Source organism: Lepidochelys olivacea, assembly GCF_965140295.1.
Source record: "Lepidochelys olivacea isolate rLepOli2 genome assembly, chromosome: 7".
NCBI lineage: Eukaryota > Metazoa > Chordata > Testudines > Cheloniidae > Lepidochelys > Lepidochelys olivacea.
This window is the reverse complement of record NC_140417.1, coordinates 2,873,720-2,901,029: the sequence shown is the minus strand read 5'-3', so window position 1 is coordinate 2,901,029 and position 27,310 is coordinate 2,873,720. Positions and strand designations below refer to the sequence as shown.

General features: G+C 43.2%; 1 protein-coding gene across 17 annotated transcripts in view; it reads left to right on the top strand.

The window, feature by feature from the left end:
* Positions 1-27,310, top strand: part of FHIT (fragile histidine triad diadenosine triphosphatase) — a 1,100,422-nt gene that overhangs the window by 1,067,722 nt on the left and 5,390 nt on the right. For all 17 annotated transcript variants that reach the window (XM_084634705.1, XM_084634714.1, XM_084634709.1 and 14 more), the window contains one exon: positions 20,032-20,141. In XM_084634705.1, coding sequence (XP_084490831.1) covers positions 20,032-20,133 — 102 coding nt within the window. In that variant the 3' untranslated portion in view covers positions 20,134-20,141. The remainder of the gene's footprint in view (positions 1-20,031; positions 20,142-27,310) is intronic.

Sequence of the window (27,310 nt, the reverse complement as noted above, 5' to 3'; positions counted from 1 at the left end):
CTGTATTTAAATACTTTGGTGGTTATAAATTCTTAAGCATCAACCCTACATATTCATTGAGAAGATGAACATTGCTGATTAATAGAAAAGCTATTTTCAGCACTTTTAGCTAGAAAGCGATATTAAAGACTTCTGCTTTTCTTCCAAGGCTGTCGCATTACAGGTGAGTCGCATCATACATGCATTTAACTTACGCGAATTCAACTATATGCGCTCAGCAAAAAAAAAGAAAAATAACAAGATACCTGTAAATAGTGCAGGCGATTCCTCCCACCATTCCACTCAATGTGCCTATGCCCCGGCGTGAGCGTGAGATGGGAGACGTGAATCTGCTGTTCCCTCAGTCGGCCTCAGTTCCCGAGTGCCTCTCATAGTGTGAGCATCTCGCCATGCTGAGTGTGATTCTAGTGTTTAAATGTACTGTACATATTTTTCGTACAACATGGCCCCTAAACACAAGCCAACTACTTCATCTGGTGCTCAACCGAAGAAACAGCGATCTGTTCCAATGCTGCAGGAAAAACTGACTGTGTTGGACTTATTGAGAGACGATATGTACCAACGTGGTGCGTAAATGTGGCCACAACGAATCTAGCATCCGTGCCATCAAGATTCAAGAAAGAGAAATTCATCAAGCTGTGGCATCAAGTGCTCCAACAGCTGCTAAGGTGACGAGCCAGGTGCATGATAAGACTTCAGTGAAGACTGCAAAGGCATTAAACTTACGGCTGGAAGACATGAACCGTAAACGTGTGCCTGTCGATGGCAACATGTTGCGAGAAAAGGCTCTTAGCCTCTATGCGCTGTTCAAACCTCCTGCCGAAGAGGGACAGCCTTCTGATGAGAAGGAATTCAAAGCCAGCCAAGGTTGGCTTAACAGTTTTAGGAACCGCTTCAATCTCAAAAACGTGCAGACTACTGGTGAAGCTGCATCTGCCAATGAAGAGGCAACAAAAGCCTACCCCAAACAATTAAAGAAAGTCATAGAAGAAAAGGGCTATCTTCTGGAACAAGTTTTTAATGCTGACGAGACTGGGCTCTTCTGGGAAAAAAATGCCCAACCGCACTTACACTTCGAAATCGGAAAGACAAGCTCCTGGCTTCAAAGCAGCTAAAGACCGTGTGACTGTGTTGTTTTGTGGCAATGCGGCTGGGCATTTAATAAAGCCGGGCTTGCTCTACAGGGCTGCAAATCCCTGTTCCCTAAAAGGCAAGAACAAAAATCTCCTGCCTGTGTTCTGGCAATCAAATAAAAAGGCTTGGGTGATGGCAGCATTATTTCTGGATTGGTTCCACAAGTGTTTCATTCCAGAGGTCAAGCGGTACCTCAAAGAGAAAGGACTTGACTTTAAAGTGCTGCTGATCATAGACAATGCTCCTGGCCACCCTGCGGCACTCCGATTTGTGCATAACGACGTTGAAGTCGTCTTTCTCCCCCCCAATACCACCTCCATCTTCCAACCTCTCGAGCAAGGCGTGATTCGCTGTTTCAAGGCCACGTACAGGAGGCTTACGTTCTCATGGATATGTAGTGCTATGGATGCTGATCCCATTATTAATGTGATGGAATGTTGGAAGTCCTTCAACATTGCCGATTGCATCACTTGTATTAAACAGGCAATGGAGGCAATCAAGCCTGAAACAGTCAATGCATGTTGGAGAAACCTATGGAAAGAAGGTTTGAATGATTTTAAGGGTTTCCCAACCATTGACAAAGATGTGAAATACATTGTTCAGGTGGCCAGGCAAGTGGGTGGTGATGGCTTCATCGACATCCTTGTGGAAGAAACTGAAGAATTAATTGAGAGCCATAGAGAAACATTGACTAACGAAGAGTTAGAGGAACGGATAAAATCATCTACAGAAGATGAAGATGACGACGAACAGGAAGAGCCAGCAAGTTGGAATCCTCATAAATTTGCTGAAGTGTTCCAAGCAGCAAAACACTTGAATGATTTAATTTCTGAATACTATCCCTCTATGGAACGAAGCCTCAAAATCACACGGAGTATTACGGACGATTTGAGACCGTATCAAGAAATGTTTGGGCAGCTCAAGAGACAACAGTGACAGTTGCCGATCACCATGTTTTTCAAGGAAAAACAACCAGCAGCAGATGAGCCTACGCAATCAACTTCTCAAGCTGAACCAGAGCCAACTACTTTGTCTACGACTCGCTCTCCATCACGCAAGCTCTCCATCACCTCCGTCTCCTGGATCGACATCAAGCCCTGATGACCCCCTGTAATTACCCCCCCTGCAATTAAAAATACCGTACTGTAAAATTATATTTTGCATACACACTCTTTATTATATACTGTACATTACTGTATACATTATACATGTATACATATTACTGTACAGGGTTGTATACACAAAACCATGTACCGTATACTGTACTTTATGGGAGATTAAAGGGATTTTCAAGGGTAATTTTGACTAAATGTGATTTTTACCTTCTGCGCTGACTTTAGAACCTAACCCCTACGTAAAATGCGACTCCACTGTAGTTGAAGACACCTTAATGTAGTCAACACTCAAAGCTGCCTCCAGACCTAGACCCGGGATCACAATAGCCTGCTGCCTTGTGAATTGTGAATTTCCCCCTGTAAAGGGCAAGACACAGAAGTTCCACAATGTGAATGTATTATAAAACAATACTGTTGTCCCCTTAAGGCTTGCAGTAGTAAAAACATCAACCATTCTGCAGCATGCAACAACTTTAATAAAATAACACAAAGCGCAGCTGTCAGGTTTGCCAGCAACCTCACACGGAGAGACATGAGTGAGAAAAGGAACACTTTTCACAAACAGAAATATTCAAAAAGCTTCACTGTTTACAAGTAATCAGAACTGACACTCAGAGATTATAGGTGGAAGAGCATTTTCTGCTTGAGGTGAAAAAAGTGGGGAATTTATCAGGAAACCCAAGAAGTCAGACATCAGAAATGATATGATTGACGAAGGGCATACCTTAGAAATAGTGTGTTTATTTGTTCTGCAAGGCAAGGAGATGTAGTAGGTTGTAAACAAGAGTCTTTGTGCTTGAAGAACGTTGAACAGACACAGTGTGTAATTTCCCCAGCAACTGTGATTTGAGAATTGTGTAATCTGTGCTTCAGTGCTGGCCCAGAATCACAAAAAGAGTTTATAATGTAATAGAGTTGGCTACAATCTATGTCCTGTTTCTTTTTGCATTCTGTTCCCTCCCTTGAGAGGATATAACGCAGCCATGCTAATTTGTTCTCTTATCTAATTTATTATGTTTTATTATGTTTTCATTTCTGAGCCATTCCTCTAAAAGCTAAGCATGCAAAAACCCGATCTTTTCTTTGAGTTCACATAGCTTTGGATTACTAAATGTTGCAGCTGGACAGGCCTCTATCTGGAGTGGTGCCTTTGTTCCCTTTCTCTTACGGAAATAGATGAATTATTGATACTTCCAAAAGATACACTATATATTGTTGCAATACAAAGAAGCCTTTAGAGGACAGCATGTTGCTGCATAATGTAACATCTGTGCATTGGTGCTACACTTCCCTGCACAGCTTTCTGCAATCCCTTGCCACTAGCTGTCCAGGACTTGTCCTACAGAAATAATTATTATTAGTATGTCTTGAGTTACTACTTCCTGCGCCAAATGCTGATAGGAGCTATGTTCTGAAGAGAACACTCAGTTCTACTTGGAGCATGAAGGCTGAATCAATCCAAGATATCATAGAAGAAATGTTCTTTCTTTATTGGTATTTGTGAACTCTGACCTTAGCAGGTTAACCCTGGATGCCTCAATGGATATTTCTAGCTACTTGAAGAAAAGGAGGACTTGTGGCACCTTAGAGATGAACCAATTTATTTGAGCATAAGCTTTCGTGAGCTACAGCTCACTTCATTGGATGCATGCAGTGGAAAATACAGTGGGGAGATTTATATACACAGAGAACATGAAACAATGGGTGTTACCATACACACTGTAACCAGAGTGATCAGGTAAGGTGAGCTATTACCAGCAGGAGAGCGGGGCGGAAAAAACCTTTTGTAGTGATAATCAAGGTGGGCCATTTCCAGCAGTTGACAAGAACGTGGAAGGAACAGTGAGGGGTGGGAGGGGGAAAGAAACATGGGGAAATAGTTTTACTTTGTGTAATGACACATCAACTCCCAGTCTTTATCCAAGCCTAAGTTAATTGTATCCAGTTTGCAAATTAATTCAAGTTCAGCAGTCTCTCGTTGGAGTCTGTTTTTGAAATTTTTTTGTTGAAGAATTGCCACTATTAGGTCTGTAATCGAGTGACCAAACAGATTGAAGTGTTTTCCGACTGGTTTTTGAATGTTATAATTCTTGACGTCTGATTTGTGTCCATTTATTCTTTTACGTAGAGACTGTCCAGTTTGACCAATGTACATGGCAGAGGGGCATTGCTGGCACATGATGGCATAGATCACATTAGTAGATGTGCAGGTGAACGAGCCTCTGATAGTGTGGCTGATGTGATTAGGCCCTATGATGGTGTCCCCTGAATAGATATGTGGACACAGTTGGCAGCAGGATTGTCTGGCTATGTAGACTCCCTCCTCAGGCCCTACGCTACCGCACTCCCAGTTATCTTAGAGACATCACTGACTTCCAGAGGAAACTACAATCCATCGGTGATCTTCCTGATAACACCATCCTAGCCACTATGGATGCAGAAGCCCTCTACACCAACATTCCACACAAAGATGGACTACAAGCCGTCAGGAACAGCATACCCGATAATGTCACGGCAAACCTGGTGGCTGAACTTTATGACTTTGTCCTCATCCATAGCTATTTCACATTTGGGGAGAATGTATACCTTCAAATCAGCAGCACTGCTATGGGTACCCGCATGGCCCCACAGTATGCCAACATTTTTATGGATGACTTAGAACAACGCTTCCTCAGCTCTCATCCCCTAACGCCCCTACTCTACTTGTGCTATATTGATGACATCTTCATCACCCGGACCCATGGAAAAGAAGCCCTTGAGGAATTCCACCATGATTTCAACAATTTCCATCCCACCATCAACCTCAGCCTGGTCCAGTCCACACAAGACATCCACTTCCTGGACACTACGGTGCTAATAAACGACGGTCACATAAACACCACCCTATACCGGAAACCTATTGACTGTTGTACTTACCTACATGTCTCCAGGTTTCATCCAGACCACACCACACGATCCATTGTCTACAGCCAAGCTCTACGATACAGCCGCATTTGCTCCAACCCCTCAGACAGAGACAAACACCTACAAGATCTTTATCAAGGGTTCTTAAAACTACAATACCCACCTGCTGAAGTGAAGAAACAGATTGACAGAGCCAGTAGAGAACCCAGAAGTTACCTACTACAGGACAGGCCCAACAAAGAAAATAACAGAATGCCACTAGCCATCACCTTCAGCCCCCAACTAAAACCTCTCCAACGCATCATCAAGGATCTATAACCTATCCTGAAGGATGACCCATCACTCTCACAGATCTTGGGAGACAGGCCAGTCCTTGCTTACAGACAGCCCACCAACCTGAAGCAAACACCAGCAACCACACACCACACAACAAAATCACTAACCCAGGAACCTATCCTTGCAACAAAGCCCGTTGCCAACTGTGTCCACATATCTATTCAGGGGACACCATCATAGGGCCTAATCACATCAGCCACACTATCAGAGGCTCGTTCACCTGCACATCTACCAGTGTGATCTATGCCATCATGTGCCAGCAATGCCCTTCTGCCATGTACATTGGCCAAACTGGACAGTCTCTACGTAAAAGAATAAATGGACACAAATCAGACGTCAAGAATTATAACATTCAAAAACCAGTCGGAGAACACTTCCATCTGTTTGGTCACTCGATTACAGACCTAATAGTGGCAATTCTTCAATAAAAAAACTTCAAAAACAGATTCCAACGAGAGACTGCTGAATTGGAATTAATTTGCAAATTGGATACAATTAACTTAGGCTTGAATAGAGACTGGGAGTGGATGTGTTATTACAAAAGTAAAACTATTTCCCCATGTTTATTTCCCCCACCCCCACCCCCCACTGTTCCTTCCACATTCTTGACAACTGCTGGAAATGGCCCACCTTGACTATCACTACAAAAGGTTTTTTCTGCCCCGCTCTCCTGCTGGTAATAGCTCACCTTACCTGATCACTCTGGTTACAGTGTGTATGGTAACACCCATTGTTTCATGTTCTCTGTGTATATAAATCTCCCCACTGTATTTTCCACTGCATGCATCCAACGAAGTGAGCTGTAGCTCACGAAAGCTTATGCTCAAATAAATTTGTTTGTCTCTAAGGTGACACAAGTACTCCTTTTCTTTTTGCGGAGACAGACTAACATGGCTGCTACTCTGAAATCTAGCTACTTGGTAGTTTTATAGCTTCCTGCTCTTTCTCTTTCCCACTGTAAAGGGGATATATATTTCTACTCTCCACTTGCTCAGCTCATCAAGTGCCAGGTTGCTAGGATTAAAATTCCCTCAGTGACGTGAAGACTCTGTTCCTTCCCAGGACCCTCACCTCACAAAACAGCTGTGAAGAACTTGTCCTCTATTGCACTGATTCCAAGGTAATGAAGTGGTCGCTCATCATCCTCCTGCCACTACTCATCAGAGCCTAGCTAGGCCAATGTTAATGTTGACTCATACAGAGCTTTGTTTCCCCTGGCCCTGTGAGCAGCCCTGCTCATCTCCATTCAGAATGCTGCTGCAAGATCATTCTCTGAGCCCATCACTTTGACCGACACACCCCCTTATTTGAATCCCTGTTCTGGCAGTAGAAAATAGTGCATCAAACACAAGCTACTTGGCTTCACTTTTAAGGCCCTTCACAGTCAATCCCCTCCATACCTATCACCTCTCATTCAGTATCAAACTGTTGATGCTCACCTCCAAGTGGCACATGGTGCCAGCCTCCATCACCTGCTTGTTAAATTTTCAAATTGGCATCTTCATGCTTTCTCCCACATGGTCCCTCGTCCTTGGGAGGAGCTCTCCACAAACAGCTGCTGTTTATACAGCACCTTGCACAATAGGGTCCTGAACCATGACTATTGCTCCTAGGTACTATGGTACTATAACTAACAATAATAATAATATTGTGCTCTTGCAAAATGTATGGGTCTAGTCTCGGTCCCAGAAGCATACTGGACAGAGGCTGTATGTAATTTACTTAGCAATGGTGAGTTAAAGATTGTGTAATATGTGTATCAGTGTTTTGCATAGCCAGGAAGGCTGAGTGGTAAATGACGTTCCTTTTTGGAATACATTGACTACCCCTCACTTGAAACGGGCAATTTTCCAACACAGTCAGAAACTCAGAAGTTTGGTTTTCAGTAGAGAATTTGGAACCCAAAATCTTTAATTGGATTTATGTTGCCCTGAATGCTTTTCTCTAAACCCACTAACTATACAAAGTCATTTCTAGAAAAAAATTATATTATTTTTGGCTGCAGCACCTTAACATTAAGCAATGTGTAAATATTACCGTCATAACCTTAGGGAAGGGAACTAAGGTATATGGGGAAAAGATGTAAGAATCAATCATTCTCCATCTTTAATCAGACACATTCATGGAAGTCCAGTTAAAGCTACTGTCACAGAACATCATTTCAGGTAGATAAAGTGGGATGACTCCAGATAAAATATGCTTTCCCCAAACCTTTGCAGAAATAGAATCCCCGTATATAAAATCTCAGGCTTCAATGTGTCCTATATTTGAATATCTCTATGCGAGTAAAGACTTTAGCTCAAGTTTTCCAATTTTATTCGGTCTGAACAGAAGAAAACACTAGCCTCAGACAGCAGCTATTTTCACTTTTACCTTTGAGCAGAGCCTGGGAGTAAGGGAGGGTGGAAAGCTTTGCATTTATTGCCTGACAGATGTTTATTAGAATGAGCTTAGATGCATCATTGGGATTTGCATTTGTGTGTAAATAGGAATACTCTTCAAAATGTGTCTTCACAACAGAGTGTCTCTAGGAAATGTGTACTGGCTGTTAAGCTAGATTCATACTTGAACTCAAAATCCGTCTCATTTAAGCTGAAATGTGTATTTTTTCCTGGCCTGAAAATTAGCCTTTCAAGATGGCGGAGTCCCCTGAAAATGTCTAACGAATAATCCACAACTTTGGTGGGTGCTCTCTCTCATCAGGATCCTGTTCCCCCTTGAACACAAAAAGTAACTTCACGACTGTGTGGTGCATTGTACCTTCTAAGTGGTCAACTCTCAGAGTCCAGCTCCTGGGAGAATGTAGGCTTTGGATGTAGCATGCTGATAAGGAATCTGGCTGTCTGAAACATTTTTGAACATCTCTGCCTTTGGCCATCCTTAAGATGAGGTAAATAACTTTGTGATCGTAATGCCTTTCCAAGCTCAGAAATTACTGTCACTGTAACCCAAGACTTTAACACAGATCAGATCTCAGGGACACTGTGCAGCTAGTTAGGGCTATTGTATATTAGAGTGCTATTGAATGTTAGAGTCAGAATTTAGTAATGGGTGAAGTGGATCATGTGCAAATTAAACAGTGGATGAAGTCAGCAGTGGACAAATAGGTCAGTCAATGGTTTATTGGACCCTGCCTGTTGCAGCTGAAGAAAGAAAGGCATGGTTTTACTCTCTGTCTTTCTCTATCGATATCTATATTTGTAACTATTAGTACATCCCATCACTGGCAGCCTGGGAAAAGACTCCCAGGAGCCTGTGGAAGTTACGGCAGCCTCCAAGAGTTGCCCTGTGAGCCATAGTAAGGCCCAATGGCCTGTGATGGGATATTAGATGGGGTGGGATCTGAGTTACCCAGGAAAGACTTTTCTGTAGTATCTGGCTGATGAATCTTGCCCATATGCTCAGGGTTTAGCTGATCGCCATATTTGGGGTCGGGAAGGAATTTTCCTCCAGGGCTGTCATAAATATAAAGGGAAGGGTAAACCCCTTTGAAATCCCTCCTGGTCAGGGGAAAGCTCCTCTCACCTGTAAAGGGTTAAGAAGCTAAAGGTAACCTCGCTGGCACCTGACCAAAATGACCAATGAGGAGACAAGATACTTTCAAAAGCTGGGAGGAGGGAGAGAAACAAAGGGTCTGTGTGTCTGTCTATAGTCTGTCTTGACCGGGGATAGGCCAGGAATGGAGTCTTAGAACTTTTAGTAAGTAATCTAGCTAGGTACGTGTTAGATTATGATTTCTTTAAATGGCTGAGAAAAGAACTGTGCTGAATAGAATAACTATTTCTGTCTGTGTATCTTTTTTGTAACTTAAGGTTTTGCCTAGAGGGGTTCTCTATGTTTTTTTAATCTAATTACCCTGTAAGGTATCTACCATCCTGATTTTACAGGGGGGATTTCTTTATTTCTATTTACTTCTATTTTTATTAAAAGTCTTCTTGTAAGAAAACTGAATGCTTTTTCATTGTTCTCAGATCCAAGGGTTTGGGTCTGTGGTCACCTATGCAAATTGGTGAGGCTTTTTATCCAACATTTCCCAGGAAAGAGGGGGTGCAAGTGTTGGGAGGATTGTTCATTGTTCTTAAGATCCAAGGGTCTGGGTCTGTAGTCACCTAGGCAAATTGGTGAGGCTTTTTACCAAATCTTGTCCAGGAAGTGGGGTGGAAGGTTTTGGGAAGTATTTTGGGGGGAAAGACGCGTCCAAACAGCTCTTCCCCAGTAACCAGTATTAGTTTGGTGGTGGTAGCGGCCAATCCAAGGACAAAGGGTGGAATATTTTGTACCTTGGGGAAGTTTTGACCTAAGCTGGTAAAGATAAGCTTAGGAGGTTTTTCATGCAGGTCCCCACATCTGTACCCTAGAGTTCAGAGTGGGGGAGGAACCTTGACAAGGGCAGATCGGAAGAGGCCCTGGAGGTTTTTCGCCTTCCTCTATAGCATGGGGCACGGGTCACTTGCTGGAGGATTCTCTGCTCCTTGAAGTCTTTAAACTCCGATTTGAGGACTTCAGTAGCACAGATATAGGTGTGAGATTTTTTGCAGGAGTGGTGGGTGAAATTCTGTGGCCTGCATTGTGCAGGAGGTCAGACTAGATGATCATAATGGTCCCTTCTGACCTAAATATCTATGAATCTGTGAACCAGAATCTGAATTCAACCTTAAATCTTGACTTAATAATAGCACCCTGGAACAAGAGAGAAGAGGCCAAACAATTTACTTTAACACTGTCTCTTGCTATTTAAACAAAGGCAAAAAGAAAACCAATTTGGTTGGAGGGGGGAAAGGGACACATGGTACCCATGAGGAAGATGGCTGCCTAGTCCCAGACAGTGTCACTCTCCAAATATCAATTCACCTGTAATAATTACTTTTGTAGAAAATTGACAATAGTTTCTGTCATAAAAGATGGACATTTTTCCAGGAGATTAATTTAAACTGTTGACTATGGATTTCAATGAAAAACTGAGAAGCAACAAAAGACCTAAGCCTGAATCACCTCAAACAATGGGAAGACCTCAAGGCTACAGCAGAGCCAAGCCCAGGATATCGTGGCACTGAAAAAAATTCCTCACAGCCCAACTGGATTCAATCTGAAAAGATGTATGTGGCCTCTCTTAAGATGTATGTGATGTAAAACCCTCACTCTCATAGATCTTGGGAGACAGACCAGTCCTCGCTTACAGACAGCCCCCCAACCTGAAGCAAATACTCACCACACACCACACAACAAAAACACTAACCCAGGAACCTATCCTTGCAACAAAGCCCAATGCCAACTCTGTCCACATATCTATTCAAGTGACACCATCATAGGACCTAATCACATCAGCCACGCCATCAGGGGCTCATTCACCTGCACATCTACCAATGTGATATATGCCATCATGTGCCAACAATGCCCCTCTGCCATGTACACTGGCCAAACCAGACAGTCTCTACACAAAAGAATAAACAGACACAAATCTGACATCAGGAATCATAACATTCAAAAACCGGTAGGAGAACACTTCAACGTCTCTGGCCACTCAGTGACAGACTTAAAGGTGGCAATTTTGCAACAGAAAAGCTTCAAAAACAGACTCCAGTGAGAAGCTGCTGAATTTGAATTAATATGCAAACTAGATACCATTAACTTAGGTTTGAACAGAGACTGGGAATGGCTCAGTCATTACACTAATTGAATCTATTTCCCCATGTTAAATATCCTCACACCTTTGTGTCAACTGTCCGAAATGGGCCATCTTGATTATCACTACAAAAGTCTTTTTCCCCTGCTGATAATAGCTCCTCTTAATTAATTAGCCTCTTACAGTTGGTATGGGTACTTCCACCTTTTCATGTTCTCTGTATGTACAAATGTCTTCTATATGTTGCATTCTATGCATCTGATGAAGTGGGCTGTAGCCCACGAAAGCTTATGCTCAAATAAATTTGTTAGTCTCTAAGGTGCCACAAGTACTCCTGTTCTTTTTGCTGATACAGACTAGCACGGCTGCTACTCTAAAACCCTGAATGGCTCACTTGGAAAATGCGCTCCAACAAACTGCCATTGTACCCAGTGAAATTAAAGAAGGAACTGCCTCCTTAAAGCTTAGGCAGGACACAGTGGAAGAAAAACAGGATAACTTAAAAAACAAATCTCAAAGAAACAGCCTTCATCTCTTGGGCATTGCTGACGGTCTCAAGGAGAAGGATATTATCAGCTTTCTTCAGAAGCTGCTCCCTGACATAATTAAATTGGACCCCCAACTGTCCCCATTAGATATTGAAAGGGCTCAGTGAATGCCTGGTACTTGAAGGGAGGAATCTGAGAAGCCCAAACCCATCATCTGCAAGCTGCTGAAGTTCAATAATAAATTGTTATGTTAATGAATACTCATGTTAATGAATGCTGCCAGAAAAGCTGAAACCCTTACATACAAAGGCCACAACATTTCTCTTTTTCGTGACTTCTCAGCTGAGCTTAACAACAAGAGGGCTGCATTCAATGGCATAAAGCAAATCCTCAGGGGGACCACTGTCAGATACACCAGCAAGTACGCATCCACCTTCACTCTGGATTTAGCAGGCTCCACAACATTTTGCAAAACCCCCTGCAAAGCATGGCAGATGCGTCAAAGACTTTGGTGCAAAATTTTGTTTCACAGTTGATTCAGTCGTCTCTAACTTCATGCAAGAAAATAAGCTCTCAGTTACTTCAGATACCATCCTTTAGGAAGCTCTGAAAGCTACTGTAAGAGGTGAATGCCACAATAAATATGAATGTCAGTAGGGCCCCTGGGATGGATGGCTTCTGGCCAATTTCTACAAAACATTTTGTAATCAGCTATCTTCTATTCTATTCTATTCTAATCTTTCAAGGGTCTTCATCCCGAAAAGGAACCATGACTCGTAACATAAGAACTGCTTTGATTACTTTAATATTAAAGAAGAACAAAGATGGTCGCAACTGTGGTGACTTTGGCCCCATTAGCTTTATTGAACACAGATTGAAAAATAATTGCAAAAATGTTAGCGATGTGACGGGACGTCATCCTCTCATCAAGTAGAGACATAGATCGGGCCGGTTTCATTAAAGGAAGATTGGCTGCTGATAATATGAGAAAAATTGCTCACTTGATCCAGCAAGCTCAGATGTTCCCTTCTTAACTCTAGATGCAGGGAAGGCCTTCGTTAGGGCTGAATGGCCTTATCTGATGTCTGTCCTAAGAGCATTTGGATTAGGACCCATGTTCCTGAATGGAGTCAGTGTATTATACACCTCTCTCCTCACTTTGCTGTCAACTAATGGGATTATTTCTCCCACAATTCAAGTAGAAAGAGGGATGCAACAGGGTTTTCCCTTCTCCCCTCCTTTTTAATCTGTCTCTTGAACCCCTGGCAATGTATGTCTGCATTCAGCCATGGAAGGTGTGACTATAAACAGGAAAGAATACAAAATCAGTTTATATGCTGATGACATTTTTGTACTATTGAGGAATCCATCCTCCTCAATCCCATCATTACTGAATGTAGCTAACTTTTTCAGAGAGATCTCTGATTTTCGCATTAACTGAAATAAATCACAAACAATGGGTATATCCAAATGTCCAGATCCTTCTCAGTTTCAGCATTTTCCTTTGCAAATAAGCAAGAAAATAACTTATTTGAGTGTAAAGATTTGTCCTGATCTTCCCAAAATTGTTTCTATAAATATGGACTGTACAGAAAAAGAAAATTCCAAGGATGTAGAGATGTGTCTCCTCCCTCTATCCTGATTGGGGAGAATAGAAATACCCAAAAGGAATCTGCCCAAGAATTACTTGTATCATTAGCCTATTGCCTTTCAAGGTCTGTCCTTTGCTCTTTTCTCAACTGAATAGGCATATCATGCAATTTATATGGGATAAAAAACAGCCACACTTGTCATGCAAGACCCTTAAAAAATTCTGGGCAACTGGAAGTATGGGGTTCTCAGATTTGTATCTGTATTATCTCGCATTTCAATGTTTCTTGTTGTAAGGTGGTCCACTCCAGTAGCTCTGTATGCACACCAGCTGGGTTTGAGGTAGAAAAAAGCTTAGCCAGGCCATTCGGTTTCCTCTCTTCTTTTATATACCTTAAGAGGCTACTTATACCTGTAAGGAAAAATCCAATCTTTGCATCTACATGGGCCATCTTGCAATGCATTAAGACGGAGACAGCATCCAATCTTACTAATTCTCTTCTCGTACCTCTATGGGATAACCCTGTCTCAGGATCAAGGCCAACTTCACACTTAAGCCAGTTTAGATAGAAAAAGGATTAATAACAATTAAAAATATAATGCAAGATGATAGACTGGCCTCCTTCAAACATGCATGGAACAAATACCAGCTACTGCTGTCTCACAGTTTCTTCTTTCAGTGGCTGTGCCCAAGGATTCACGGAGGGTTAGGGGACAGTTGGCCAATTCCAACTCTCTCACCTCTAGAAGACCACGTTAAGAAATGTGGAAACAAAAGTCACTTGGTAGGAATTACTTATAGGTGGCTTAGTGCTTTGCATTACCCTCTCTATCTCAGTCTCAGAGAATATGGGGAAAAGAACATAGCTTTACTGTCACAACAGAAACGTGGGAGGATATCTGGTGTAATGTGAAGGAGACTTCAAGTTCTTTATCCTTGTGAGTCTTCCAGAAGAAGGTATTAAACAGGTACTACTGGACTCCAGAACATTGTTTAATGCTAGTTTGGCAGCACAAAGCGAATGCTGGAGATACAAACAGCCACATGCCAACCTTTCACACATCCTCTACAGCTATCAAAAAGTGTATGTGTTCCGAAACACCGTATTCAGTGCTCTCGCAACAACTTTGTTGCTCTCTTTTCTTTTCCAAGCTTGTGTGTTTTAGAGGGGCTGGATGAGTTGGTGTTACCAGTTAAGAGTAAGAAATTGATTCCAGTAACTATTTTAGTGGCCAAAAAAGATATTTTGTGAAAATGAAAATCTGCAATTCCTCCCTCATACACAAAGTGGCTTAGTGAGCAATCTACTACTGCATTAATGGAAAAAAGGACTCTGTCTAATAGCAATGTTGGGAGAAAATGAGAGTCTGTCTGGTCACACATGAAACTGTTGCATACTTTTTCAGTTTAGTATATAGTTGTCCCCAGCACTCATAGGTTGTGTTCTCACTTATTTATCACCTTAATAATTGATACCCTGCATGACCTCTAAGGATTCAGGTTTGTTTGTTTGTTTTTTGTTTTTTTTTCCTTTTCCAAGTAATGAAGGTTGAATTTGGTTGTTTATATGCTATTTCCATCTTTGACGTGTATTTATATAGATTTTGTTTCATTATGTGTTTGTGTTTTATATAAAACAATAAAAATAAGAATTTGATAAAGGAAACAGACCTGGCCCTTGCTACGTATGACCTGTGGCTCTCATTGCCTTCCCTGATCCACCCGGGATGCCACCTCAATGCCCCATTCATCTGCTTCTCAGCAAAACATCTTTGAGCTTCCTTCTGGGCACCCCTGTCTTTGTGTAACCCTTTCCTGAGCTGGCCCACTAAGCCATGGCCTTCTCCTCACTGGTGTCTCTCCAGCCTCTTCTCAAAGCCGACCAGAAATTAGCCAGCTCAGACTCTTAGCTCTGCTGGGCTGTCCACCATCCTTTGCTGAGTAACCACATGATCCTCTCAATGTTAACCTTGTCACAGTGACCCTTGTCCTGCCTGTCCCCAATGCTAGAGCTGGTCTGAACATTTTCGACTACATTTCATTTTGCCAAAATGTATTGTTTTATCAGAGCCAAAACATTTCATGATACTGGCTTCAGCGACATTTTCAGAGCCCCTCTTGTACCCTATAGCCAGGTGGCCAGGGCACCAGCGTGGGATGTGGGGGACCGAGGTTCAAGTCCTTGCACTGCCTGATTCAGAGCTTTTTCATCCCAGGTCACTCTGAACTAGCGCAGGGGCCAAACCAGGCTCCCCCCCACACCATGGTGATACCCTCCTCACCAGGACACACACTCAGGTTTCAATCCCCAAATGGATGTTTTGACACAAGGCTGTTGTCACGACCATGTCTGAAGGGGTTTGGTTTCATTCCAGCACAAAACGAAAACAGATTTTGAAACCTCTGAAGGTGCCACGAAAGGGAGTTGCCATCCTCTGGTCACCTCTCGCCAACCCCTACGTGCTGGCTTGTGACCCCAACCTGTGTCACGTCTGCCATTAGCTTGTAGCTCCTTGGGGGAGGGAAGAGGACTCTTGTGAGGTGTCTCACACACATTTCACCGCTCCGTCTTATAATCAAATTACTTGGGCACGACGGGTGTAATCCTGGCTGCGGCAAAATGCATTAGAGCTGAGCCACAATCTTCCCTGGGGCCAGGGTTTCACTCGTGTTGTGTAGTGGGGATGAGGAGGAACCCCAACTGTTGGCGGTTTCTGATTTCCTTTCTGGCTCCTACACCTCCCTGCCACATTTCTGGTTTGCTGCTTGGCTGCTTTCAACTCTTGTCCATCCATCAGCTGCAGGAGCCAGGGCCCCTTCCTCCCCTCCTTGCCCCACCCCCAGCTGCTAATGGGTAGGCAGGTCCCAGAGGAAAGTTTCTGGTGCAGATTTTTTTTGCAGTTCCTTCTCCTAACCCCGCCTGGTTCAGTGTCTCACTGGACAGCTGGGAGTGCAGAAGGGTAGCCAGGAGGCAGACAGTGCCTTGAGTGGCTGGGAGACATGGTAGAATCAAGATCTTCTCTCCCTCTTCGGTAGCAGTGGATTCAGGGGAGTAAGAGAAAGGGGCAACTGCTCTGGGTCTGGGAGAGGGCCCTGACAAGGAAAAAGTCTGCTCAGGTCCTGGAGGTGACCGCAGGAGAGAAGTGGCTCAGGACCACAACGGGGCAAGGGCCGAGAGAGGAAGATGTTGTTCAGGACTTGGGCAATGGGAGAAGGGGTGTAATCAGACAAAAGGGACCACGGACGGGGACGGCCTGAGGTGTGCAAATGAGATACCAAGAAGAAATGAGTTTCTCCACATGACACATTTTCGTCATTAGAAGCTATGGGGGCTTTAAGACTGATTGCAGGTGTCCCGTAAATGCTTTCTAGGCTACAGCTAATTACCCTCCAGGAAACACAGGAAACCAAGACTGTTACCCTAATAACCCCAGACACCTTCACATTCCCCCATTTGAAGATGCAGTCTCATGATTAGTGGCCTTCGTTTAAAGACACTTAACATCCAGCCCTCTCTTTGATGCAAGTCCTGGAGGCAGAAAGGATCTAGGTTGACAACATAAGCAATGTACCTTCCCCTGGTTTTTACACCTTTCTCTCTGATCCTGTGAAATTGTTATGAGATGGATTTATAACATACCTACAGCTCATATAAAAAATGAAAATTAGTCCTCTACTAGTGGAACGCTAATACAGTTTAATTTGCCTACAGCTATTGTATCATATCTGCCGTGATATGGAAGGTAATAGCAGAATATGAAATCTGTGTAGCAGAATGTAACACTGCAGAGGACTTTAGCTGGCAGAAGAATTCTGAGCAGGAGAAATATCGCACAAATAAAAGTATTTGTGGGTTGGATATATGCTAATAATCCTAGTTTATTGCTAAACACGCCATATATGGCAATGCAGTTTGCTTGGCAAATGCAACATTGTTTTGAGCGCTGCTCTTAACTGCTTCATTTTCAGGACTAACGTTTGTTCATGAATAAGAGGTGCAAATTCATTATTTTCAGCAACTGTCTGTGACAACAACCAAAAAGTTGATATTGTAATGTTCTTCTTTGGAAGCACTGATGCGATGAATATGCTCCACACGGCATTCTGTACCGAGACACATTAAAAATCTGCAATACTTTGGAACCAAAATAAGGCTTTAATGTGATTGTTTATGATTTGTGTTCCATCTTCGGTAATAATACTCTTTGTATGATCAGTGGCAGCTATTTTTGAGGCGACATATGTGTGACTAGTCAGTGAAATGAGGTTTTACCACTAAGTATGACTGTCTCTCCTCCATTGGTGAGTCCAGGACAGTGTTCCTAATGGCCACATCAGCAATAACAGCACTGAGCACTCACTGTGCAGTAGACAGCACTTTGTTGGATGCCTGTTTGCCAAGCTCTGTGCAAAGTTTAAATAATTCACATGTGTGTGATTATCCCCATTCAGACGGGCAATGGAAATACTGAGTAAGAGGTTTTGTGCCTGGGACAGGGAGTATGTATCCATGCTCTTGGTATGGGGAGGGTGGGGAAGGGAGAAAAGGTGCCTGTATTGAAAAGCAGCTGAATAAACCATTGGTCCTCTGCAGAATGCTGGCAGCTGCGCCTCTCTAATGCAGGAAGTTTGGGGCTATGGCCACACCTGCCCACATGACGAAGCAAAAAACAGAGGGAAATTTCGCATAAAATTCTTATAAAATGTCACAGTGGTTGCCGCCAGCACAACTCCCTCCAAAACACTCAGCTGACATCCCAAAACACCTATGTGACGGGTTGGATCACAGAAACCCTCTTGGATGTGCCAAGACTACTTCTGCCCCTGCTTTCCCCCTAGCCTGGGACTCCAGCACCCTGTCTTGCTGAGCCAGACACGCCCGTCTGCTCCAGCGCAGACCCAAGGTCTGAACCACGGGCCCCAAAGCTGCAGACTTAACTGAAAACAGCTTAAGAAGTGTTCCTGTCTTTAACACTCAGATGCTCAACTTCCAATGGGGTCCAAACCCCAAATAAATCCATTTTACCCTGTATAAAGCTTATACAGGGTAAACTCATAAATTGTTTGCCTTCTATAACACTGATAGACAGATATGCACAGCTGTCCTCCCCCCCCCCCAGGTGTTAATACATACTCTGGGTTAATTAATAAGTAAAAAGTGATTTTATTAAATACAGAAAGTGGGATTTAAGTGGTTCCAAGTAATAACAGACAGAACAAAGTGAATTACCAAGTAAAATAAAACACCAAAGTCTAAATCTAATACAGTAAGAAAACTGACTACAGATAAAATCTCACCCTCAGAGATGTTTCAATAAGCTTCTGTCACAGATTAGATGCCTTCCTAGTCTGGGCACAATCCTTTCCCCTGGTACAGCCCTTGTTCCAACTCAGGTGGTAGCTAGGGGATTTCTCATGACTGCCTCCCCCTTTGTTCTATTCCACCCACTTATATATCTTTTGCATAAGGTGGGAATCCTCTGTCCCTCTCTGGGTTCCCGCCCCTCCTTCTCAATGGAAAAGCAGGTTAAAGCAGGTTAAAGATGGATTCCAGTTCAGGTGACATGATCATATGTCACTGTAAGACTTCATTACCCACTTGCCAGCACACAGGTATACAGGAAGACTTACAAGTAAAACAGAGCCATCTACAGTCAATTGTCCTGGTTAATGGAGGCCATCAAGGTTCCAAACCAATATTAATGGCCCACACTTTGCATAATTACAATAGGCCCACAGAGTTATATTTCATATTTCTAGTTTCAGATACAAGAATGATACAGTCATACAAATAGGATGACCACATTCAGTAGATTATAAGCTTTGTAATGATACCTTACAAGAGACCCTTTTCATAGAATCATAGAATATCAGGGTTGGAAGGGACCTCAGGAGGTCATCTAATCCAACCCCCTGCTCAAAGCAGGACCGATCCCCGACTAAATCATCCCAGACAGGGCTTTATCAAGCCTGACCTTAAAAACTTCTAGGGAAGGAGATTCCACCACCTCCCTAGGTAACGCATTCCAGTGTTTCACCACCCTCCTAGTGAAAAAGTTTTTCCTAATATCCAATCTAAATCTCCCCCACTGCAACTTGAGACCATTACTCCTTGTTCTGTCATCTGCTACCACTGAGAACAGTCTAGATCCATCCTCTTTGGAACCCCCTTTCAGGTAGTTGAAAGCAGCTATCAAATCCCCCCTCATTCTTCTCTTCCGCAGACTAAACAATCCCAGTTCCCTCAGCCTCTCCTCATAAGTCATGTGTTCCAGTCCCCTAATCATTTTTGTTGCCCTCCGCTGGACTCTTTCCAATTTTTCCACATCCTTCTTGTAGTGTGGGGCCCAAAACTGGACACAGTACTCCAGATGAGGCCTCACCAATGTCGAATAGAGGGGAACGATCATGTCCCTCGATCTGCTGGCAATGCCCCTACTTATACATCCCAAAATGCCATTGGCCTTCTTGGCAACAAGGGCACACTGTTGACTCATACCCAACTTTTTCATGAAGCATACCCCAGTTACATTATATTCACACTCATTAGCATATTTTTATAAAATCATATAGAGTGCAACGTCACAACCTGCCCTTCCCCTCACACATGAACATCACTGCCAGTCCCTCCCACCCTGAGAATCCAACAGAATCCATCAGGGCTCACCCTTTGCATTCCTACCACTCTCTCCCATCCCCTGAGTCCGTCGATACCATCCAAGGCCTAGCTCAGAGTCCATCCATACCACACATGCCCACTCCCATGGCAGTTTTGACAGGGGAAGCATTGGGAAACCATTAATAACTCCACTCTTTTTTGTTTTGTGTTTTCCTAAAAAGCTGGACCGTCACGACAAAGGAGAAGAGGACTCCCCTGTCAAGTGGAGGTCTGAGGATGAAATGGAAGCCGAAGCAGCAAGCCTGAAGAAATATTTTCAGTAAAATCTGAGGTAAAGATTCCTAAGAGATTATACAGATTGATTGATTTATGCAGCACCCAAAACCGGCATCTTAGGGCACGTCTACATTGCAAGAAAAGACTCATGGCACTAGGTCTCAGAGCCTGGCTCAGCTGACACAGGGCTCTGGTTGTGGGGCTATTAAACTGCAGTGTAGCCTTTCAGACTCGGGCTGGAGCTCGGGCTCTGAGACCTCACAAGGAGCGAGGGTCTCAGAGCCGAGATACCAGCCTGAGCTTGAATGTCTACATTGACATGTTTTGCCCCGCAAGCCCGAGTCAGCTGGCCTGGGTTCTGAGACTCGGTGCCACAGGGTTTTTTATTGCAGTGCAGCCGGACCTTACAGGCACAGACCCTGCCCTGAGGAGTTTACAATCAAGATTTCTGGGAGCAAAAAAAAGCGGCAAGAGAGGGAAGGGAGAACAAGGGCCACAAAAGGAAGGCCAGACAGTTTCTTGGGTTTGTTATGTACGTATTGTGTAGCTCCATAAGAACATGCTGCGTCCACTATGCTCCTTAAACACATCAGCACCAGCTTGGAGGCATACTCAGCAAGCAACGCTTAGGAAGCAAGACCTCGCTCACTGAAACAGGCACAAACAGCTTCTACCCAGTGGTGTCTGACAGGCCCCAGCTTTCCTTATATTTACAATAGGAAACAGTCTCCATGTACGTGGGGTAACTTGATAAATGTTCACCTTTGAGAGAGCGAGACCACTGCGTGCATTTTATGTAGGTATCGTGTATCCCTGTGCGAACCCTACTACAAGTGCGATTTTATGTTCGTAAGTCTTAACTCAGCAGTTCCGTTTCACTCTCAAAATAAACCTGGTGGGAAGCTGCACATTGGGATAAATTTTCCATTGGCCCTAAAAAAAGAAACCATTTGAAGGAAGCGGGGGAGATAAAACCAGTTTGGTAAGTGCTAACGTTTGGTGCTATAGAAACTGAGATATTTTCATCAGATACCTGGAGTCCCAGATGTGAGATCCTTCCAACAGAAATGAATTGGCCCCCTGGGACCCACCTGAGTCACGCGAGGACATACAGTTCTGTGATAGCTCCACACGTTTCCTCTTCTCTTCCCCGTCAGTCGTTAGCATCATCCAGCACGCTCGTTTCTCAGTGGTTTCTGACTGTTTCATGTTTTGTCCCATCGGGAGCAGGAAGCCAGTAAACCTGCCTGCCTTGTGGCTGCGACTTGCTGCTCTGCAGCACAGCTTGGGAAATCTTCGGCTTAAACTCCACAGGTCGCTCGGCTAATGTGTGTGGCCCTAATGAGTCTTGATTGTGAGGTTTCTTAGCCACTGTGCCACTTGTTTTGAGTTCCTCAGATCCTCTCCTCCGTGACCTTTTCCTGGCTCACCTCTCCTTTATTCACAAGAGGAAGATGCAATTAGAAAATGTCCGACATAGGCAGAAAGGAGATATTCTTAGATGATGCACATACAAACACAACAGGTTCTGTTTAGATAAGTAATTAACTTACTGCAGCATTCATGCAGACTGGACTTTATGAAGATGGAAATTGAAAAGACTGCTTGGACCCATTTCCTTTCCAATGCAGGCTCTTTCCCTGCCGTATATTTCGTAGGACTTCTTCCGGTCTAGTTATAAATGAAAGACTTGTTGGGATTTTCAAAGGAGTCTATGTGAATTTGGTGCCCAAATGCCATTGAAATTCAATGAAAGTTGGGTGCCTAACTAAGATTCTTTTGTGTACCAGTCAGATTAATAGATCCATAGATTTCAAGGCCAGAAGGGATCATTGTGATCATCTAGTCAGACCTCCTGTATAAGACAGGCCAGAGAACTTCCCCAAAATAATTCCTAGAGCAGAGCTTTTAGAAAAACATCCAATATTGATTTTTAAATGGTCAGGGATGGAGAATCCACCACAACCCTTGGTAAATTGTTCCAAAGGTTAATTAATCTCACCATTAAAAATGTACACCTTATTTCCAATCTAAATTTTCTAGCTTCAGCTTCCAGCCATTGAATCATGTTATACCTTTCTCTGTTAGACTGAAGAGTCCATTATTAAATATTTATTCCCCATGTATATACCTATAACTATGATCAAGTCACCCCTTAACTTTCTCTTTGTTAAGCTAAATAGATGGAGCTCCTTGAGTAAATTGAGTGAGCTCCGTGAGTCGGTCACTATAAGGCAGGTTTTCTAATCCCCCAAACATTCTCGTGGCTCTTCTCTGAATCCTCTCCAATTTCTCAACATCCTTCTTGAATTGGACACAGTATTCCAACAATGGTTGCACCAGTACCAAATAGAGAGGTAAAACAACCGCTGTACTCCTAGTCGAGATTCCCCTGTGTTTATGCATCCTAGGATCACGTTTGCTCTTTTGGTAACAGAGTCACTTTGGGAGCTCATGTTCAGCTGATTATCCACCATGACTCCCAAATCTTTTTCAGAGTCACTGCTTCCCAGGATAAAGTCTCTGTCCTGTAAGTGTGGCCTATTTTTTTGTTCCTAGATGTATACATTTAACATTTAGCCGTGTTAAAACACACATTGTTTGCTTGTGCCCAGTTTACCATCCGATCCAGATTGCTCTGTATCAGTAACCTGTCCTCTTCATTCTTTACCACTCCCCCAATTTTTGTGTCATCTGCAAACTTTATCAATGGTTATTTTATGTTTTCTTCCAGGTCATTGATAAAAATGTTCAATAGTGTAGGGCCATGAACCCATCCCTGTGGGACCCCACTGGAAATATACCCGCTCAATGATGATTTCCCCCTAGACTCCTAGACTTTAAGTTCAGAGGGGGGGCATCATGATCATGTGCTCTGACCTCCTGCATATCTCAGGTCACAGAACCTCACCCACCTACTTCTGTAGTGGGCGCATAACCTCTGGGTGAGCTACTGAAGTCTTCAAATCTTGATGTAAAGACTTAAAGTTATAGAGAATTCACCATTTACTATAATTCGAACCAGCAAGTGACCTATGCCCCATGCTGCAGAGGAAGGCACAAAACTCCCAGGGTCTCTGCCAATCTGACCCAGGGGAAAATGCTTTCTCAACCCCATATATGGTGATCAATTAGACCCTGAGCATGTGGGCAAGACCCACCAGCTAGATACCTGTTCTAAACTCAGAGCCTTTCCAACCACAGTTGTAACTCAGAGCCTCTCCATCTAGTGTCCCATCTCTGTCCACTGGAGATATTTGGTAATAGTAGTCACGGAGGGGCCATATGCCATTCTAGGCAATCTCATCATACCCCTCAATAAATTTCTCAAGCTCAATCTTGAAACAAATTAGGGTTTTTGCCCCTAGTACATCCCTTTGGAGGCTGTTCCAAAACCTCACGCCTCTAATGGTTAGAAACCTTTGTCTAATGTCAAGCCTAAACTTACAGATGACCAGTTTATATCCATTTGTTTTTGTGCCAGTATTGACCATTAACTTAAATAACTCCTCTCACTCTCTGGTGTTTATCTCCCTGATTTGTTAGGCTAAAGAAGCCAAGCTCCTTAAGTCTCCTCTTGTACAGTAGGTTTTGAGACCTATTGGTTAGCCAGTTTTTAATCCATTTAATGTGTACCATATTAATTTTATATAATTCTAGTTTTTTAAGCAAAATGTGGTGTGCTACCAAGTGAAGTGCCTTACAGGAGTCTAAAGATAGTGTATCAACACACTTACCTTTATCAACCTAATTTGTAATCTCAAAAAATGTATCAAATTAGTTTGACAGGATCTATTCTCCATAAACCCATGTTGACTTGCATTAATTACATTAGGTTTCAGAGTAACAGCCGTGTTAGTCTGTCTTTGCAAAAAGAAAAGGAGGACTTGTGGCACCTTAGAGACTAACCAATTTATTTGAGCATGAGCTTTCGTGAGCTACAGCTCACTTCATCGGATGCATACCGTGGAAACTGCAGTAGACATTATATGAACACAGAGACCATGAAACAATACCCCCTCCCACCCCACTGTCCTGCTGGTAATAGCTTATCTAAAGTGATCATCATTATTACATTACCTTCCTTTAATTCTTTATTAATCAAGTCCCATATCAGCTGTTGTATTATCTTGCCTGGGATCAATGTCAGACTAATGTCTGATTACCCGATGTGAGATTATCTCTGTCATCCCATTTACTCTTTTAAAAATGTGCATTATATTAGCTTTCTTCCAGTCTTCTGGAACTGCCACAGTACTCCAACGCTCATTGAAAATCAACAGTCCAGGATATTTTAGTGCTGGCAGCATGAGACCTCCAGCATGTGTCACTCAAACTGACGTTCCCCATGATCACACAGTTCTTACTCCTATTATACACATTATAAATAGGTGAAGAAGGAGGCGGTGGTCATCCTGTTCCCTAGTATCTCTAGATCCTACAGTAAGGTGCAGAAATATGAAACCCTAAGCTAGATAGATTGTAAGAGCCACGAACTGCAAGCAGATCCATTCGGCTGCCCTTCAACCCATGTGCAGAGCTCTATTAAAGTCAATGAGTTTCTGCAAGGCAGCTGAATCAGCAGCCTAGGTCAGCCCATTCAGGTATTAGGGTCCGTTCTTTTCCTAGGCCTGATGCCATTAAAGTATTCATTAGTGGTATTCTCATTGCAAGAGGGTTTTGCCCAAGTCAGGGCTGTGCTTTTTAGCCTATGATTCCAAACACCAAGGCATCACTGTCAAACTCTTCTCCCACGGAGTGTTTTTTCTTCCAATGCTAAAATGCTCTGAACTTAATGTAAAGTGCACATCCTTAGAACTTTTCCTCCATTGCCTGCTCCCTGGACCCTGCTTTCAGCAGTAAGAAGATTGAAAACTCCTGGCAAATTAACAAGGTCACAGAAATTTGCCTTCAGTGCTATTTTTGTTTTTGTTTTTCACCTCAATTATCCTGGCAAATCAAAGTACACCTGGACCCAATTTTGACTGAGATTTCAACATGGCCCATGGGATAGTCAAAAAATGCTGAAAGTAGAAATTCTGGAGGCAATGAGCAGTGGTGGGGTAGGCCTCCTGCCCTGTTGTTCTGGTTAAGTGCCCGGCTATGAGGAGAAATGTCAGTTCATCAAGTTTGCTCATTTTGGCCACTCTGAGCTAATGCACTGGGTTGATTTCAAAGGGACTGCTCAGGCGCTTAAAGTGAGGTGTCTGGTTAAGCCTATTGCATAGTCAGAGCTTCCAACGTTCAAATATTACAGACGACACTGTGCCTACATAATAGTTTTGAATCATTGAAAATATTGAAACTATCTACCTAATTCACCCCCTTCTTCAGGGTTTCCACCTCATTTTCAGCGCTTTTGGCTAACTATTTACTGCAGTGTATTTGTTGCATTTTAAACTCGGCAAGTACCCTCTTCAGTCAAAGTCAAAATGACGCTTGATTTTCACTAGAGAGCAGCTCGTGTGTGTACTGCAGGGTGTATGTCAGAAAGGGAAGCTGCTTTTTCACCTGCCCACCCATCCTGAGCCATTCTGCCCTGCGTGATCCAGCACTGCTCTGCTTTCTCCGGGCAACGCAGCCACAGGAAGCAGGGTTAGGAATCAGGCCCGGTATTTGCCTTTGCTCCTTTCATTTAAAAAAATATCCCTTTGGCCTGAGCAGGTTGGGCTTTAAGCTCTCAGAGCTTCCCTAGCTACCCGCAGACTTAATTCGGCCTTTTGCCACTGCACCAGCTGCAATGGCAGCTCTGTGTTAGGCATAAAGAAACCACCTGGCTGTGTTTGACTAGCCATATAGTCATGGGGACGTATGATCTTTCCGCCCTGCAGTTATCACCACAGCTTAAACGACTCCAATTTCCTTCATTGATCCTTTGCAGCACTTCTTGCATGCTGCCTAGAAGCTGCCTCCTGGCAATTGCCTGTCCCCTCCTAAACACACACACATACACACAATTCTGGGCCCTACCATCCTGCTCATGTAAACTTGTCCATTGTAATTCTTATTCAAGGGTACAATAGGTTGGCAAAATGAGATATCACATTTCAGTTGATGCCTTAAAAATACTCAATAGTGGTTTCTCTTTCCTTTCATTAATGCATTCCAGTGTCAGCACTTGCAGATGTCTTTAGGTCAAGGAGGACTAAAATAACTGCTGATGGCTTCCTTTTCTATAAGAAAGCAAGAGAAATATCATTTGAATATAATAGGAAGCTCTTAATTCTCTCCCTGCTACATCTACCAAGTGCTGTTCCGCCCCTGACAGAGCAGTGTGCTTGAACATTAGACCCCTGGCCAACAGAAATATCCTGGGGGTCACTTGAAGAAATAAATACTTTTAACATTTCCAACTGTGTGTTGTTCTATATGGGATGATAATAAGCTGTTTAATTAGAGAAGATGAGAAGATACCATTTTATTTTCACATGCGGTGCTCTATAATAGATCAGACTAACAGAGGAGTTCAATTCATCGTCAGGCACTGTTATCCGTGTGTCCTGCTTCTTTCATAACTTTCTCCTCACTTCATTGTACTCCCAGCTCCTCAGGACGAGCCATCATCTCTAGGACACCCCCGGCTTGAGCTGTCACTCACAGAATACTTACGACCTCGCTCCAGGAAAGATTAAGCTCCTGAGAAGCTGCAAGTAGCTCAGGAGAGGACTGGAATTTAAAGCAAAGGGGGGGGGGTTCCCTTTTTAAGCAATGCACTGAGCTAGTACACCTATCCTCATTGGCTGCACATGGTGCCACTCACTGGCCCATTTATTCCGCAAGGGTGAAATTCACCCCGTGCAGGGAAACATCACAAGGTCTTCACCCCTCTTCAATTCCACGTAATAGGCTTCAGTGGAACACAGTCCTGGTGCTGATCCCCTGCACAGGGGCGAGTTTCACTGTGTATGAAGAAGAAGGTTCATGGCCTTCAATACATGGCCCTTTGTGATTTCTGTGGTTTCTTTATGCATAATAATGTAAAATACCTTTCAATCATACCAAGGTCCATGCTTCTCCCTGCTGCTCCTCTGCCTCCAAACTCTGCCTTATTTAATACTCGGCCTCAACACCCTAAATGAGATGATGTCTTCCAGCGTCTCAACCTCTGAGGTTAAAAAAATGGATAAATGAAACATAAAAGAAAACTACTTTTATGGAAAATATTTTTGAAAAAATCAGTGCTTAAGATCACAGCAGCTGAGAATTTGCTTGAAATGACTGTAG